Source organism: Natator depressus, chromosome 6 (assembly GCF_965152275.1).
Source record: "Natator depressus isolate rNatDep1 chromosome 6, rNatDep2.hap1, whole genome shotgun sequence".
NCBI lineage: Eukaryota > Metazoa > Chordata > Testudines > Cheloniidae > Natator > Natator depressus.
Genome location: NC_134239.1, coordinates 85,498,541 through 85,515,128, shown reverse-complemented (window position 1 = coordinate 85,515,128; position 16,588 = coordinate 85,498,541). Strand labels below are relative to the sequence as shown.

At 46.9% G+C, this 16,588-nt stretch overlaps 2 protein-coding genes across 2 annotated transcripts; one reads left to right on the top strand and one right to left on the bottom strand.

The window, feature by feature from the left end:
• Window positions 1-2,647: 2,647 nt before the first annotated feature.
• On the bottom strand, window positions 2,648-5,608 carry LOC141990129 (uncharacterized). The gene is made up of 2 exons (XM_074957097.1): window positions 3,815-5,608; window positions 2,648-3,226 (listed from the first exon to the last, which is right to left on the bottom strand). Exons 1-2 carry the CDS (start codon window positions 4,401-4,403, stop codon window positions 2,712-2,714), a joined length of 1,104 nt encoding a protein of 367 aa, XP_074813198.1. The 5' UTR covers window positions 4,404-5,608; the 3' UTR covers window positions 2,648-2,711.
• Window positions 5,609-7,647: 2,039 nt separating this feature from the next.
• On the top strand, window positions 7,648-12,128 carry NFKBIA (NFKB inhibitor alpha). Its single transcript, XM_074957096.1, has 6 exons — window positions 7,648-8,064; window positions 8,621-8,729; window positions 9,288-9,498; window positions 10,071-10,159; window positions 10,283-10,543; window positions 11,399-12,128. Exons 1-6 carry the CDS (start codon window positions 7,805-7,807, stop codon window positions 11,444-11,446), a joined length of 978 nt encoding a protein of 325 aa, XP_074813197.1. The 5' UTR covers window positions 7,648-7,804; the 3' UTR covers window positions 11,447-12,128.
• The last annotated feature ends 4,460 nt before the right edge of the window (window positions 12,129-16,588 follow it).

The following is a 16,588-nucleotide window of genomic DNA, read 5'->3' as shown; positions in this document are numbered from 1 at the left end:
CCCATTGTTTCATGTTCTCTGTGTATATAAATCTCCCCACTGTATTTTCCACTGAATGCATCCAATGAAGTGAGCTGTAGCTCACGAAAGCTTATGCTCAAATAAATTTGTTAGGGTATGTCTACACTACGGAATAAGGTCGAATTTATAGAAGTAGGTTTTTTAGAAATCGGTTTTATATATTCGAGTGTGTGTGTCCCCACAGAAAATGCTCTAAGTGCATTAAGTACATTAACTCGGCGGAGTGCTTCCACAGTACCGAGGCAAGCGTCGACTTCTGGAGTGTTGCACTGTGGGTAGCTATCCCACAGTTCCCGCAGTCTCCGCTGCCCATTGGAATTCTGGGTTGAGATCCCAATGCCTGATGGGGCTAAAACATTGTCGCGGGTGGTTCTGGGTACATATCGTCAGGCCCCCGTTCCCTCCCTCCCTCCGTGAAAGCAAGGGCAGACAATCGTTTCGCGCCTTTTTTCCTGAGTTACCTGTGCAGACGCCATACCACGGCAAGCATGGAGCCCGCTCAGGTAACCGTCACCCTATGTCTCCTGGGTGCTGGCAGACGCGGTACTGCATTGCTACACAGTAGCAGCAACCCATTGCCTTCTGGCAGCAGACGGTGCAATATGACTGGTAGCCGTCATCGTCATGTCCGAGGTGCTCCTGGCCACATTGGCCAGGAGCGCCTGGGCAGACATGGGCGCAGGGACTAAATTTGGAGTGACTTGACCAGGTCATTCTCTTTAGTCCTGCAGTCAGTCCTATTGAACCGTCATATGGTGAGCAGGCAGGCGATACGGATTGCTAGCAGTTGTACTGTACCATCTTTGGCCGGGCAGGCAAGAGATGAGGATGGATAGCAGTCATATTGCACCATCTTCTGCCGGGCAGGCAAGAGATGAGGATGGCTAGCAGTCATATTGCACCATCTTCTGCCGAGCAGCCATAAGATGTGGATGGCATGCAGTCCTTCTGCACCATCTGCTGCCAGCCAAAGATGTAAAAGACAGATGGAGTGGATCAAAACAAGAAATAGACCAGATTTGTTTTGTACTCATTTGCTTCCCCCCCTCCCCTGTATAGGGGACTCATTCCTCTAGGTCACACTGCAGTCACTCACAGAGAAGGTGCAGCGAGGTAAATCTAGCCATGTATCAATCAGAGGCCAGACTAACCTCCTTGTTCCAATAAGAACAATAACTTAGGTGCACCATTTCTTATTGGAACCCTCCGTGAAGTCCTGCCTGAAATACTCCTTGATGTAAAGCCACCCCCTTTGTTGATTTTAGCTCCCTGAAGCCAACCCTGTAAGCCATGTCGTCAGTCGCCCCTCCCTCCGTCAGAGCAACGGCAGACAATCGTTCCGCGCCTTTTTTCTGTGCGGATGCCATACCAAGGCAAGCATGGAGGCCACTCAGCTCACTTTGGCAATTAGGAGCACATTAAACACCACACGCATTATCCAGCAGTATATGCAGCACCAGAACCTGGCAGAGTGAAACCGGGCGAGGAGACGACGTCAGCGTGGTCACGTGAATGATCAGGACATGGACACAGATTTCTCTGAAAGCATGGGCCCTGCCAGTGCATGAGAAGCGAGTGGCGATAGCCCTGTGGAAGCTTGCAATGCCAGACAGCTACCCGTCAGTTGGGAATCAATTTGGAGTGGGCAAGTCTACTGTTGGGGCTGCTGTGATGCAAGTAGCCCACGCAATCAAAGATCTGCTGATATCAAGGGTAGTGACCCTGGGAAATGTGCAGGTCATAATGGATGGCTTTGCTGCAATGGAATTCCCCAACTGTGGTGGGGCCATAGACGGAACCCATATCCCTATCTTGGCACCGGAGCACCAAGCCGCCGAGTACATAAACCACAAGGGGTACTTTTCAATAGTGCTGCAAGCCCTGGTGGATCACAAGGAACGTTTCACCAACATGAACGTGGGATGGCCGGGAAAGGTACATGACGCTCGCATCTTCAGGAACTCTGGTCTGTTTCAAAAGCTGCAGGAAGGGACTTTATTCCCAGACCAGAAAATAACTGTTGGGGACGTTGAAATGCCTATATGTATCCTTGGGGACCCAGCCTACCCCTTAATGCCCTGGCTCATGAAGCCGTACACAGGCAGCCTGGACAGTAGTCAGGAGCTGTTCAACTACAGGCTGAGCAAGTGCAGAATGGTGGTAGAATGTGCATTTGGACGTTTAAAGGCTGGCGCAGTTTACTGACTCGCTTAGACCTCAGCGAAACCAATATTCCCACTGTTATTACTGCTTGCTGTGTGCTCCACAATATCTGTGAGAGTAAGGGGGAGACGTTTATGGCGGGGTGGGAGGTTGAGGCAAATCGCCTGGCTGCTGGTTACGCGCAGCCAGACACCAGGGCGGTTAGAAGAGCACAGGAGGGCGCGGTACACATCAGAGAAGCTTTGAAAACAAGCTTCATGACTGGCCAGGCTACGGTGTGAAAGTTTCTCCTTGATGAAACCCCCCGCCCCTTGGTTCACTCTACTTCCCTGCAAGCTAACCACCCTCCCCTCCTCCCTTTAATCATTGCTTGCAGAGGCAATAAAGTCATTGTTGCTTCACATTCATGCATTCTTTATTCATTCATCACACAAATAGGGGGATGACTACCAAGGTAGGCCAGGAGGGGTGGTGGAGGAGGGAAGGAAAATGCCACACAGCACTTTAAAAGTTTACAACTTTAAAATTTATTGAATGCCAGCCTTCTTTTTTTTGGGCAATCCTCTGTGGTGAAGTGGCTGGTTGGCCGGTGGCCCCCCCCACCGCGTTCTTGGGCGTCTGGGTGTGGAGGCTATGGAACTTGGGGAGGAGGGCAGTTGGTTACACAGGGGCTGTAGTGGCAGTCTGTGCTCCAGCTGCCTTTGCTGCAGCTCAGCCATACACTGGAGAATACTGGTTTGGTCCTCCAGCAGCCTCAGCATTGAATCCTGCCTCCTCTCATCACGCTGCCGCCACATTTGAGCTTCAGCCCTGTCTTCAGCCCGCCACTTACTCTCTTCAGCCCGCCACCTCTCCTCCCGGTCATTTTGTGCTTTCCTGCACTCAGACATTATTTGCCTCCACGCATTCGTCTGTGCTCTGTCAGTGTGGGAGGACAGCATGAGCTCAGAGAACATTTCATCACGAGTGCGTTTTTTTTTCTTTCTAATCTTCACTAGCCTCTGGGAAGGAGAAGATCCTGTGATCATTGAAACACATGCAGCTGGTGGAGAAAAAAAAAGGGACAGCGGTATTTAAAAAGACACATTTTATAAAACAGTGGCTACAGTCTTTCAGGGTAAACCTTGCTGTTAACATTACATACATAGCACATGTGCTTTTGTTACAAGGTCGCATTTTGCCTCCCCCCACCGCGTGGCCACCCCCTCAACCCTCCCCCCTCCCCGTGGCTAAAAGCGGGGAACATTTCTGTTCAGCCACAGGCAAACAGCTCAGCAGGAATGGGCTCCTCTGAATGTCCCTTGAAGAAAAGCACCCTATTTCAACCAGGAGACCATGAATGATATCTCACTCTCCTGAGGATAACACAGAGAGATAAAGAACGGATGTTGTTTGAACGCCAGCAAACATACACTGCAATGCTTTGTTGTACAATGATTCCCAAGTACGTGTTACTGGCCTGGAGTGGTAAAGTGTCCTATCATAAAGGACACAATAAGGCTGCCCTCCCCAGAAACCTTTTGCAAAGGCTTTGGGAGTACATCCAGGAGAGCCGCGAATGCCAGGGCAAATTAATCCTTTCACATGCTTGCTTTTAAACCATGTATAGTATTTTAAAAGGTACACTCACCAGAGGTCCCTTCTCCGCCTGCCAGGTCCAGGAGGCAGCCTTGGGTGGGTTCGGGGGGTACTGGCTCCAGGTCCAGGGTGAGAAACAGTTCCTGGCTGTCGGGAAAACCGGTTTCTCCGCTTGCTTGCTGTGAGCTACCTACAACCTCCTCCTCCTCATCATCATCATCTTCTTCGTCCCCAAAACCTGCTTCCGTGTTGCCTCCATCTCCATTGAAGGAGTCAAACAACATGGCTGGGGTAGTGGTGGCTGAACCCCCTAAAATGGCATGCAGCTCATCATAGAAGCAGCATGTTTGGGGCTCTGACCCGGAGCGGCCGTTCGCCCCTCTGGTTTTCTGGTAGGCTTGCCTCAGCTCCTTAAGTTTCACGCGGCACTGCTTCGGATCCCTGTTATGGCCTCTGTCCTTCATGCCCTGGGAGATTTTGACAAAGGTTTTGGCATTTCGAAAACTGGAACGGAGTTCTGATAGCACGGATTTCTCTCCCCATACAGCAATCAGATCCCGTACCTCCCGTTCAGTCCATGCTGGAGCTCTTTTGCGATTCTGGGACTCCATCATGGTCACCTCTGCTGATGAGCTCTGCATGGTCACCTGCAGCTTGCCACGCTGGCCAAACAGGAAATGAGATTCAAAAGTTCACAGTTCTTTTCCTGTCTACCTGGCCAGTGCATCTGAGTTGAGAGTGCTGTCCAGAGCGGTCACAACGGAGCACTCTGGGATAGCTCCCGGAGGCCAATACCATCGAATTGTGTCCACAGTACCCCAAATTCAACCCGGCAAGGCCAATTTAAGCGCTAATCCACTTGTCAGGGGTGGAGTACGGAAATCGATTTTAAGAGCCCTTTAAGTCGAACTAAAGGGCTTCATCGTGTGGATGGGAACAGGTTTACATCAATTTAACGCTGCTAAATTCGACCTAAAGTCCTAGTGTAGACCAGGGCTTAGTCTCTAAGGTGCCACAAGTACTCCTTTTCTTTTCACTAGCAAAATGTAACTGATGCTTCAACCATCTTGTCTGGTCCATATGTCTTGTAGATGTACAAGTTAGAACACTTCCTGCTCCTCAAAAAATAAGTTCCCCATATTCCAACTACCTGGCTGGTTTCCCATCTGACTACTCAAATGCAAGACCATCGTGGGTCACGATCGCTATATGATGTACTGCACACTCCTCTCTCCTCTGCCTTAACAAACCTTATCTAGGGTCTGAGCAATGATATTCCACAAACGCCCAGCAGATGTCACTGTAGGCACTGACTAGCTGCCTCTTTAGGTAGAGGCTGCTGCATCATACCCACCTTTCACGAGCTTGGCAGACGCAAGTCTTGAGGTTGCTACCAAAGCTAAAGGCAGTCTGTGTAACAGCTGTCAAACCACTGAGACAAATGAACCAAGTTATCAGAGAAGCTTTGCTATTGTACATGCACTTTTGGGGAGATCAAAACGTCTGACTTTATATGATTTGTCTTTATTTATGGTTAAGTAATGTGATGCTCTGCTTCTAAGGTACTGTAGCCTCCAAAACCTAAACTGCTGCTTGCTGAAGAGTGTATATGAAAGCATGAAATGGCTGTGAAAGCCTGGCACTTCCATTCCCATTGGTCAGGAAGTGGGTTGACCCTGGTGTCATTTTCCATCCTTCTGCTGCCACCTACACTTTTTAATCTTGACTATACTAACATAAAAACTTAAAATAGGCAAATCTAAATGCTGATACATCTGAAAATGTCTTTCTCTTGGGAGAATTTTTTTTAAAAAGAAAAGGAGGACTTGTGGCACCTTAGAGACTAACAAATTTATTTGAGCATAAGCTTTCGTGAGCTACAGAAGAATTGCTCACGAAAGCTTATGCTCAAATAAATTTGTTAATCTCTAAGGTGCCACAAGTACTCCTTTTCTTTTTGCGGATACAGACTAACACGGCTGCTACTCTGAAACCTATTTTTTTTTAAAAGTAACTCAGTGTTTACTACTGACAACTCCAAGTGTTGGAAGCATGGAAGGCACTGGAGAACCCACCTATTTAAACCAGAATGGGAAGTTTTGAAGTTTAATTTCTGTTTGGCTCCAGCAAAGCACTGGTTGCAGGCTGCAGGATTCTTGTTATATTTTATTCCTCTGATTGCCATAGCAATAAGGGCAAGAAAAAAAAATCATTGCTGTTTGTACAGCACAGGCTTCCAGTTAGTGAGAAAGAGATGGATTTATTAAATTACACTTCCCTTTGAAAGACAATGATTTAACCAAAAAGGGCAAACACATGAAAATTCCATGACCCTGAAATTTTGAAAGAAACAGTTGTGGAGCTTTTATGGATCCTTCCAAAAGGCACTACTTTGTTCTTCCAGGCCTAGCAATTAATATGGTTACTTTTTATAAGAAAGTCCAGTAATATTGCAGCTAGCCTGAAAAAATTTGGACCATCTGCCCAACGAGCACCATCTCTTTCCCCTCTACCTCTTCCTCTATCTTTGGATTTTCTCATAATTTTTTTTCTCAGCAGCACCATCCCAGGGGAGGAAGACAAGAAAATTTCTCAGACATTATTACTCAGTGTAGTTGCAGGAAAAAATTCTTCATGGGGAAATCCCCCATGTCTGAGGAGAAAAAGTAAAATTAATCTTAGTTTAGCTTGTTGAATCCACACATTGACCTAGAGGTGTTTTTTATCAGTCTAGGTGCTTTCAATTTTTCATTTGATCTTTATCAGTGGATGTCATTGCACTCAATAGGAATTATCAGAGAGGGATATCTAGATAATGGGTAACAATAAACAGCATACCATTGGCAAAATGAGTCACTTTTCCTGAGGAATATTATTTAAATACTTACATTTTTGGGAGGGGAAAAAAGTGAATTAATCTTTGACAGGTACTGTCTCAACTGGGGTGGAAAGGGAACCTGATCCTGCCCCGGAAAAGTTAATGGGAGATTTACCATTAATTTCAATGGGTGCCGGAGGAAGTCCTATAGTTGCTGGTACAGAGTAGGTTTTACACTTAAAGAAGTGCTTATGGGCTACAGTTGTGCAAATTAGGGCTTCTGAATAGTTAAAAGATTGTCATATTCCAAACTCATCTCGGGTTTAGATGTATGTAGTGTTACTGCTATTGACTATTAATGCTAGGTCTTCCATTTAAATAGTGCTTTGCACCACAGCAAACTGACATATATGAGAGAGGGGGACCCACCCAGCACTGGAGTGAAATACAGCGGCTGCCTTGCACCAGTACCACATCAGAACCGCTACAGTATCCAGCTGCAACTCCAGGGGCCTTTAGGTAAGCAGCATGTGAGCTGTGATGTGGCCACGACCACCCTACTCCTTGCGCACACCCAGATCCCCGCGGGATCTTCATGAATGCCAGCAGGTTGGAACCTGGCTTGTGTGCAGCCCATCCCGAGGCGAGCAGGGAAGGGGGACTGGCGGGGGAGCAGCCTAGTGGCGGGAGTAATTGCACACACCCCCCCCGCCGCCCCCAGCTGCGCGGGGTGTATTATTAGCCCCAGAGGGAAGATGTGTGAGGCCGGGGTCACGAGAAGAGGTGAAGGGAAACCCCAGGGTGGGGAAAAGACGGCAAGCTCCCTAAGGCCGGCTCCCCAGGGAAGTACCTGGGGGGCGGGGGCTTAGTCACAGAGCTGTACTGCACCAAGTACTTTCCCTCTTGTGATTGAAAAAATGGGAGGGAAGGTGGGGCGAGCAAGTCAGGGGATTCCTCCGCTGCGAGCCCCGCCTGGGCTTTTATGTAACGCCGCAGACAGGCACAGGCTGGTTCTTGCCGTTTGACTTGCCTGGAAATTCCCAGCGGCTCGGCTCCGCCCCTTGCAGAAATCCCCTCAGCAGAGGGCGTATATCCCGCGCTGCCGCCCGCCGCCGCTCTCACACGGATGCTCGCCTGCCGCCGCTGAGCCGCGGACTTGGGTCGCTTGCGAAGGAGCCGAAGGGGAGCTTGCGCTGCGCGCCCTGTGCTAGCGGAGGCCGAGCCATGTTCCACCCCAGCTGCAGCCCGGGGGGCCGGCGGGACTTGGCGATGGAGAGCCGCGCCGAGCCGCAGAAGAAGGAGCGGCAGCTCGGCTTGCTGCAGGACGACCGGCACGACAGCGGGCTGGGCTCCATGAAGGAGGAGGAGTACGAACTGCTGGTGAAGGAGCTGAAGGACATCAGGCTCCAGCCCCAGGAGGAGCCGGGGGCGCCGCACCAGCCGGCCCAGCCTTGGCAACAGCAAGTGACTGAAGACGGAGACACGTAAGTTGTGTGTCCTGCGCCGGTTGTACGGAGACGACCTCCCCCCCCCCGGGCCCGGGGCGTTACGAGGGGAACATGTGGAGCTGTGGGGGGGGAGCCCCCTCCGGGGCGGTGTGTGCCCTGCGCGGAGACCCTGGCCCGGCCCTGCTCGCCGCCGTGTGCACCCAGGCGGGCGCGCGGGGCTGCGGGCTTTTGGCCGTAGAGGTTGGTGTCCGCGGCTGGCCGCCCGCCAGCCCGGCCGGGAGGGGAAGTACAGAGTGTGCTGGCGGCGCGGGGCGGGGCCGGCGCCCGGCTGGGCGGAGGGGGAAGGTGCTGTGGAAAGTCCCTGGCCCGCTGCCAGGAACACTCAGCTCATAACAACCCCGCGGAAAACACCCGGCAGCGGCCTCTGAAAACCCCGGGCTTGCGAAAGCCGCCTGCTGCCTGTGCACGTGACTGCTGGGGCATTGCCCGGGGCTGGCTGCTGGGACCATGGCCTGATGGGACCCCCCACCCCACCGCTCATTGTTCACGGACCGACTTTGAGGGGTTGTGTTTTTTCTTTTCCTTCTTGTAGATTTCTTCACTTGGCAATTATTCACGAAGAAAAGTCCTGGAGCGTGGAGGTTATTCGCCAGGTAGCTGCCAATCCTGCCTTCCTGAACTTTCAGAATAACCTAAACCAGGTACTTTAAACCATCCACCTTCCAGCCCAAATAAGCCAGGCGGCCCCGACCCCCTTGGTGACTTCAGTAACTTTCTAAAACAAATTTTTACAATTGACAGATATTTAATCAACTCATATATGAAACACACACACACACACACACCCTCAAAAAAAGGCACAAGATTGCCCTGGGGACAAACTTGTGCTTGTGTACAGCCAATACTCTCCTCCTTGACACGGACATTTTAAAGCACAATTGCTTTTAAATATACTCTGGTGGGTTCCACTAATCCATTGTTTGCCATACAAAAGATACCTTTTATTTATATTGTCCTTCTGCTATCAAGAGAGCCTTAAATCAGTCACTCCCAGGCTAAAAGGGAACTCTGTTGATTCTTGAATACAGTGTTCCTGGTGAGCACACAATATTAAGCAAATGCTTATGTTATTTTTAAGAAGTTGAGCTAGAATAACCAAGTGGTTGAAGGGCTGTGTGTTCAGATGCTGTCTCTAATGTATTTCCTGTTTGTAATGTACTTTACAATAGTTTTGTTTTTCTTTTTTTTTTTTATTGTAGACTCCACTTCACCTGGCAGTAATCACAGATCAGGCTGAAATTGCTGAGATTCTTCTCAAGGCCGGATGTGACCCAGAGATCAGAGACTTCCGAGGAAATACACCACTTCATATTGCCTGTGAGCAGGGCTCTCTCAGAGCTGTCGGCATCCTCACTCAGTACTGCCAGCAGCACCACCTATATTCAGTCCTACAGTCTGCCAACTACAATGGTATGCATAAATATAATTCTTAGCATCTTGTGCTTTTGTGACATAGATCTCGGAGAGCTTTATAAAGGAGGAGAAGCATTATCATTCCCATTTTACAGATGGGGAGGTTGAGGCCTAGCAGTAAAGTGACTTTCCTGAAATCATACTGCAGTCAGTGCTGGAGCTGAATAAGTCCCAGCCTCCTAACTGCCAGTGCTTTACTCAGGCTCTCACGCTCTTCAACTTTATCCTCTGGTTTTTAGGTAGCACTGTTTAGCTATTTATTTGCATTTTTTTGGTGTAGACATTTTTACATTTTTCTGTTTCTTTTTGTTAAAACAAGTTCCAGTTTAACACTGGGTGGGGAAAAAAAGACATAGCATCTAAGAAATAAAGATGCCTTTTAATTTATCTGATCATCCATGTACAGTATAAAGTTCATATAGGACAATTTACGTTCAGTTTGGATAATGGTGATTGTATTTCAAACTGAAGATATGATGATAGTGTGTTAGAAGAGTATTTAGGCTAAAGTGACTGATAATGCATTAGAGCAGAAGTACTTAATTTTTACCTATGTTCTTGGTCTACAGGACACACATGTCTCCATTTGGCATCTATTCATGGGTATCTGGCTATAGTAGAATATTTGCTGTCCTTGGGAGCAGATGTCAATGCTCAGGTGTGTATTTGAAGCTCTTTGTTTATCCAAACATGATAGTGCTAGAGTAGGAATGTACAGTTTTGGTAGTGCCAAGCCTAACTATCCTGACATTAAATGGCCTGTTTTATTTTTACTAACCAGGAGCCTTGTAATGGCAGAACTGCCCTCCACTTAGCTGTAGACCTGCAGAATTCAGAACTGGTGTCACTTCTGGTAAAACATGGGGCTGATGTGAACAAAGTGACCTACCAGGGCTATTCCCCATACCAGCTCACGTGGGGAAGAGACAGCTTCAGCATACAGGAACAGCTGAAGCACTTAACCACGGCTGACCTACAGATGCTACCAGAAAGTGAGGATGAGGAGAGCTGTGAATCAGAATCAGAATTCACAGAGGATGAAGTAAGTAGTTATTTTCACCCTTTTATATAAGGAAGGACTACATTTTTCCCTTATATGCATCTACATGGCTCCCATTAAAGTTGTTGGGGAAACATGCACACAACTCTTAGGTTGCGTTTTTTCCTGATGCTTTGATGGCCTATTAACTGTATTACATATAATTCACCTACAAACTCAAAGTAAACTAAAAAATTTAAATAGTAAGCATTGGGAATACAGTACAAGACCTAAGCATTGGATACCCAGAGCCATTCTATAACATTTAGTTACAAAATCCAAGTGTAAATTAGACAACCTTTCCTCTTACTCTGGGCCAATTTTTGCAGGTGTTAATGAAGCAAACCCTCTCCTAACGTTACCCCATTATTTCAAAGAGAAATTTGTTCATTTAAGGAACATGAAATCTAGCACTCTATTATCAGGATTTTATTGAATGAGCATTAGAAATTCAAATATAAAAGCACACAAATGGCATATATAAATATATAAGGGAAAGAAGGTTGCTAAAACTAGTGTCACAGTATGTGCCTCTGTCTCTATAGTCTTCTGTTGGAGATAGCTAGTTTATCTACCGCATTTTTGTGACGCAAGGTTTTGGTTTGTTTCCTTCTCAAGTATATATTTCTCCACATGACTTTCAAATTTTTTCTCTTAAGAATCTATATTATCATTTATTATTGAATACTACTAAAGAGATCATTTCACATCCTGCTTGCCTTACTCTGTGAGCAGTGTTGTTGAAGTCAAGGCAAGCAGAATTTGGCCTGATATTCCCCAAGGTGAACTTGAGTGCTACTTGTAGAACTTTGCATTAACCTATATATATATATATATATTTTTTTTTTTTCCTTCCAGATAATGTATGACGACTGTGTTATTGGAGGACAACAGTTGGCGTTTTGAAGAAGAGGTTTCTCATAAAGGACATGACTATATATATGTATAGGAAGCTGACGTATTTTCTTAAAAAAATGATAAAATGTGAAAAAAAAAAAGTTGAAATACTACACTGCACACCATGGACTACATCATTATAACAGCAGGTTTCACATTCCGACCCATACTTTTACTAACAGGAGTTGGATGTGTAACATCAGTAGAACTCTATGTTTATTTGTGCCAGTTAATCCATAACTGGTTGTCAAAATGTATGAACAGTATGAGGACAACAGACTACTGGATCCACCTGAATATTCATTTTGGGTGAAAGAATGCATTTGAGAGATGACTAGTGAGTTTTTCTGTGGAGTTGCTTCCCCCTACATGGCTGGACAGGTTCACATGAGTATCCCATCCGCTGGAAGAAATTGCATAGATTTCTGTTGGGCTGATTGTAATCGCTCCTAATGACTGACCTCAGCTGTTCTTTGTACTGTAATGCAGAGAGAGGAATTGAAACAAAAGAATGACCTCTCGGCTTTTATGGGAAAGGTAGCAATAATGTTAACTGTGTGCATTGGAAACAGTGTATTTCCCTACATATGTGGCATGGTTGCTTCACTTTTAGCAGTTGTATATCATGTATATATTGTATATTTTGTTTATAATTATTTTGGTACCTGAGAGATGTATATTTATTAAAAAAATGTCAAGTTCTTGGTTTGTCATTGGACTGGTTTATAGTCCTGTCTTTTAGAGGAGAGCTAGCCTACCAATCCATCTATCTCTCATCTGCAGCTGTGAGGAGGAAAGTTTATTCAGACCCTAACTCCAGAGATATTAATGCAGTGAATGTCTGCTGGACAAGAGCCTTCAGTTAACTTTCTTTCTGGGAACCACATTTCTACCATCTTCAGTTCCTCTCCTTGCCTTACAAATCTGATAGTAAATATTTTTCCTCTCCCACAAGAATAGAGACACCTGCTCCAGAGCCAACCAAATCCACTACATGAATTGTCAGAAGGTGTAGCCCTAATACATCATTTTCTCCAGTCCCCCCTTCACTTATGAAGTTCCTAGAGGTCCCACCTGCATTGTTCCTAAGTCCACCAGGCCAAAGTTAATTACGCTTATGGTAGACCAGCTAAGAATGTATTTATAAATATAATAATATTGTATATGACTCTGTATCCCAGGGCTTCACAAACTAGATATGTGCAGCCTCATTGCTGAAATGGTGCTATAGTGGGGTTAGAAAGCAGCAGACAAGAGTACTACCTGCATCCAGCACTCTGGACAACAGGGTGGGCTGGGGAATTTTGGCCAAAGATGCCAGAGCAGAGCATTGCTTTGGAAAATGTGCCATGGCCTCCTTAATGTGTGTTTCAATATCTCAAGCAATAGACCTGTGCATAGCGACCCATCTGGCACATGATTTACTTCAGGAGGTTGCAGGGCTAAGCCAGACCAGCCAGGATTTAAAACCAGGGTTTGTGGGAATAACAGTCAGAGGGTGCAAAAGAATGACATTGACTCTGTATGCTGGTGGTTCAGGGATGTAGGAGGCCCAGAGGCCAGTCTCGGTGCTGAGGCATAGCTAATTATTTATACACAATGGAACAGCTTTAACAGGATAGCTTGAGAACAAGACACACTAGAATATCCCATAGCCCACTGCTTAGGTTCCCTTGTGTAGCAAGCGGAAGACCTGGGTTCAAGTCCCTGCTCTCCATTAAGCCAATTGGGTATTTGACCCCATGTTTGCCTATCAGCAGCTTTATGCTCCTAATATTTTTGGGGCCTTAGTCATCTCCTAGAAGCTTGCAACTAATTTACAACTACTTATAGATCTGGTTTTCTCCTCACAGAAGAGTCAGACAGTTCAGCCCACAGAACACACAGACCCGGTCCCCTTGAGATGGGATTGTCTGGAGCCCTTGTGCATTCACATTACATTCTGCCCTAACCCTCAGATCCCTGTGGCCCCCTCAGTAGCATAGCTAAGCACCCATAGAACCCGTCTCTTGGTGGATGTCACAGCAGAAAAGGGAAACTCATGAAAGAGTGGCCACTCAATCAGCAGTACTTTGCACTGGCTTGTCCGGTGGGTTTAGAGTGAGGCTAATTCTATGGAGCACAGTCAACCCTCCCCCATCCTATGAATCCATGTACCTGCAGAGTTTTCATGGTGGGGGCTTCTGCAGGGTTAGGGAGAGCAATGAAGTGAGCACTGCCTTCTTCCATCCCTCTCTCATGGCCCCATCTCTGGCTCCCTAAGCTGTGAGCCACAGCAGGTTTTGGTTCTTCTCAGTTCATAGAGGGAAAGAGGGTCTCATCCACTCGAGAGTTCATCAGCCTGTTCTCTTCAGCATCTGCAGAGGCAAAAATCATCTAGACCAAATTCTCCTCTGCAGATGAGCACCTCTTGGCTCAGAGGATGGTAGGCTGCTTTAACTTAAGTCACTGATATAGGGGTCCCTCCTCACCTCCAACATGCCTGCTGTCTCCAGCAGGAGCCTGCTTTGCTACCTTTATGCCAGCAAGGCGTTCCCCTCTTACCTGGGGAATTCTCAGCTGGCCACTTACAGCCAGAATCCAGCTCCTTTGCACCACCTGAGAGGTACAAAGGAGCTGGATTGTATTGGAGCATCTGGCCCATTAACTTTAAGAAGGGACCTGCACCTCCACTCTCTTCTTGGTGGGCTTCATGGAACAAGAACTGTTTTAAGACATGCCCCTTGGTCCAGTGACTGCTTTGCATGGAGAAGAATGGCTCAAAGGGCTAGGCTCTTGCTGATTTGCATTGGATCCAAAGGCCAGTGTGGAAATGATTACATGGAAATTGTCATCCTGAGTCAGTGTTTTTTCTCTTCCACCCTTTTTTCCAAGGTGCATGCTTTGAAACTTCCTGTTGGCAGAAAAGGTCATTATTGAGCATCAAGCCTGTGTGAGCTTCCGTTCTGAAGAAAGGCTGAGAACTTGACAGTGACACACCAAGGGTACAATCCAGACTAGTGAGTAGCTGTGTCCTCCTACCTTTTACACTATTTTGCTGCTGTAACTTCCAGTCTGGACTGCTCGTAAACAGCCTGCTGCACAGTGGCACTGGAACGCTTTTTATAGTGGGGGGGTGCTGAAACCCAGCAAAACTATCCCCAAACTTTTTATCTCATGCCCCCAAACCCACCCCAGCTGAGGCCAAGAGTAGGACCGTGTCTCCAGGAAGGGGGGACATGGACAGGGATTAGGGGCCAAGCCTGGAGGCAGGTGCAGGGCCAGTACCAGAACCCCGCGTGCGGGGCCAGCAGCCAGGACCCCCGCGTGTGCTGCCATGAACGTGGCCAGCAGCCGGGACCCCGGCCATAGCCTGGAGTGGGGCCAGCAGCCAGGACCCCGCATAAAATCTGGGGGTGCTGCAGCATCCCTACTTCCCATGCCTATGCTGCAGCCATGTAAGTCCCTCCCAGCTATGTCTGTGTGTGCTGCAGGCAGCCAGTCATGTATTGGCTCTTATTAGCCTTGTTTATACTGCAGGGTGACACTCCCCCCAACACACTCCCACTTTTAGATTTTCCTTCAGAAACGTTGTCATAAATATAAAGGGAAGGGTAAACCCCTTTAAAATCCCTCCTGGCCAGAGGAAATCTCCTCTCACCTGTAAAGGGTTAAGAAGCTAAAGGTAACCTCGCTGGCACCTGACCAAAATGACCAATGAGGAGACAAGATACTTTCAAAAGCTGGGAGGAGGGAGAGAAACAAAGGGTTTGTGTGTCTGTCTACATTCTGTCTTTGCCGGAGATAGACCAGGAATGAAGCCTTAGAACCTTTAGTAAGTAATCTAGCTAGGTATGTGTTAGATTATGATTTCTTTAAATGGCTGAGAAAAGAATTGTGCTGAATAGAATAACTATTTCTGTTTGTGTATCTTCTTGTAACTTAAGGTTTTTGCCTAGAGGGGTTCTCTATGTTTTGAATCTAATTACCCTGTAAGGTATTTACCATCCTGATTTTACAGGGGGGATTTCTTATTTCTAATTACTTCTATTTTTATTAAAAGTCTTCTTGTAAGAAAACTGAATGCTTTTTCATTGTTCTCAGATCCAGGGGTTTGGGTCTGTGGTCACCTATGCAAATTGGTGAGGCTTTTTATCCAACATTTCCCTGGAACGGGGGGGTGGGGGGGTGCAAGTGTTGGGAGGATTGTTCATTGTTCTTAAGATCCAAAGGTCTGGGTCTGTAGTCACCTAGGAAAATTGGTGAGGCTTTTTACCAAACCTTGTCCAGGAAGTGGGGTGCAAGGTTTTTGGGAAGTATTTTGGGGGGAAAGACGTGTCCAAACAGCTCTTCCCCAGTAACCAGTATTTGTTTGGTGGTGGTAGCGGCCAATCCAAGGACAAAAGGGTGGAATATTTTGTACCTTGGGGAAGTTTTGACCTAAGCTGGTAAAGATAAGCTTAGGAGGTTTTTCATGCAGGTCCCCACATCTGTACCCTAGAGTTCAGAGTGGGGGAGGAACCTTGACAAACGTATATCCTGTACTACCCAGCTCTTTCCTGGCCAATACAAGTTTATATAAACTCCGTTGTTTAATTAATAGAAATGCTGTACACATCTAGTTACCCCAAATAGCCTTTCCCAGACACATCAATTCAGGCACACTGGGTTGAAATAAAATAAGTTTACTAACTACAGAGAGAGATTTTAAATGAGTACAAGTAATGAGGCATGAAAGCCAGAAATGGTTACAAGTTAAAAAAAGAGAAAATGCAACTAGTGCCTAACTTCAACTGTGTTAAATTCAAAGCAAAGTTGTCTCACCACATGCTTTAGCAGATTACTGGCCAACCTCTTACATCAGGGTCCCCTCCCCAAGTCCAACACTGCTGCTTTTGTCCTTTCAGTACCGTGGATGCAGTGGACAGAAAGAGAGGGGTGCCTCCCCTTTCTTTTTTATAGTCCTCTCTCCACTTTCAGAAGCATCTCCAGCTGAGAGCCTGGCAACAGGCAGTCTGTGTGGACAGGAACCCCATGCTGTTTCTTTGCTAAAATGTAGAATTTTTCACCCAAGCCCACTTTCCTGCCAAAGAATGGCCAGTTAGCTGGTAATGGTTCATCAGCCTTGTCTACACCTGGCTGAGGTGTCAGCATGCCCTTTGTCTCTGATAA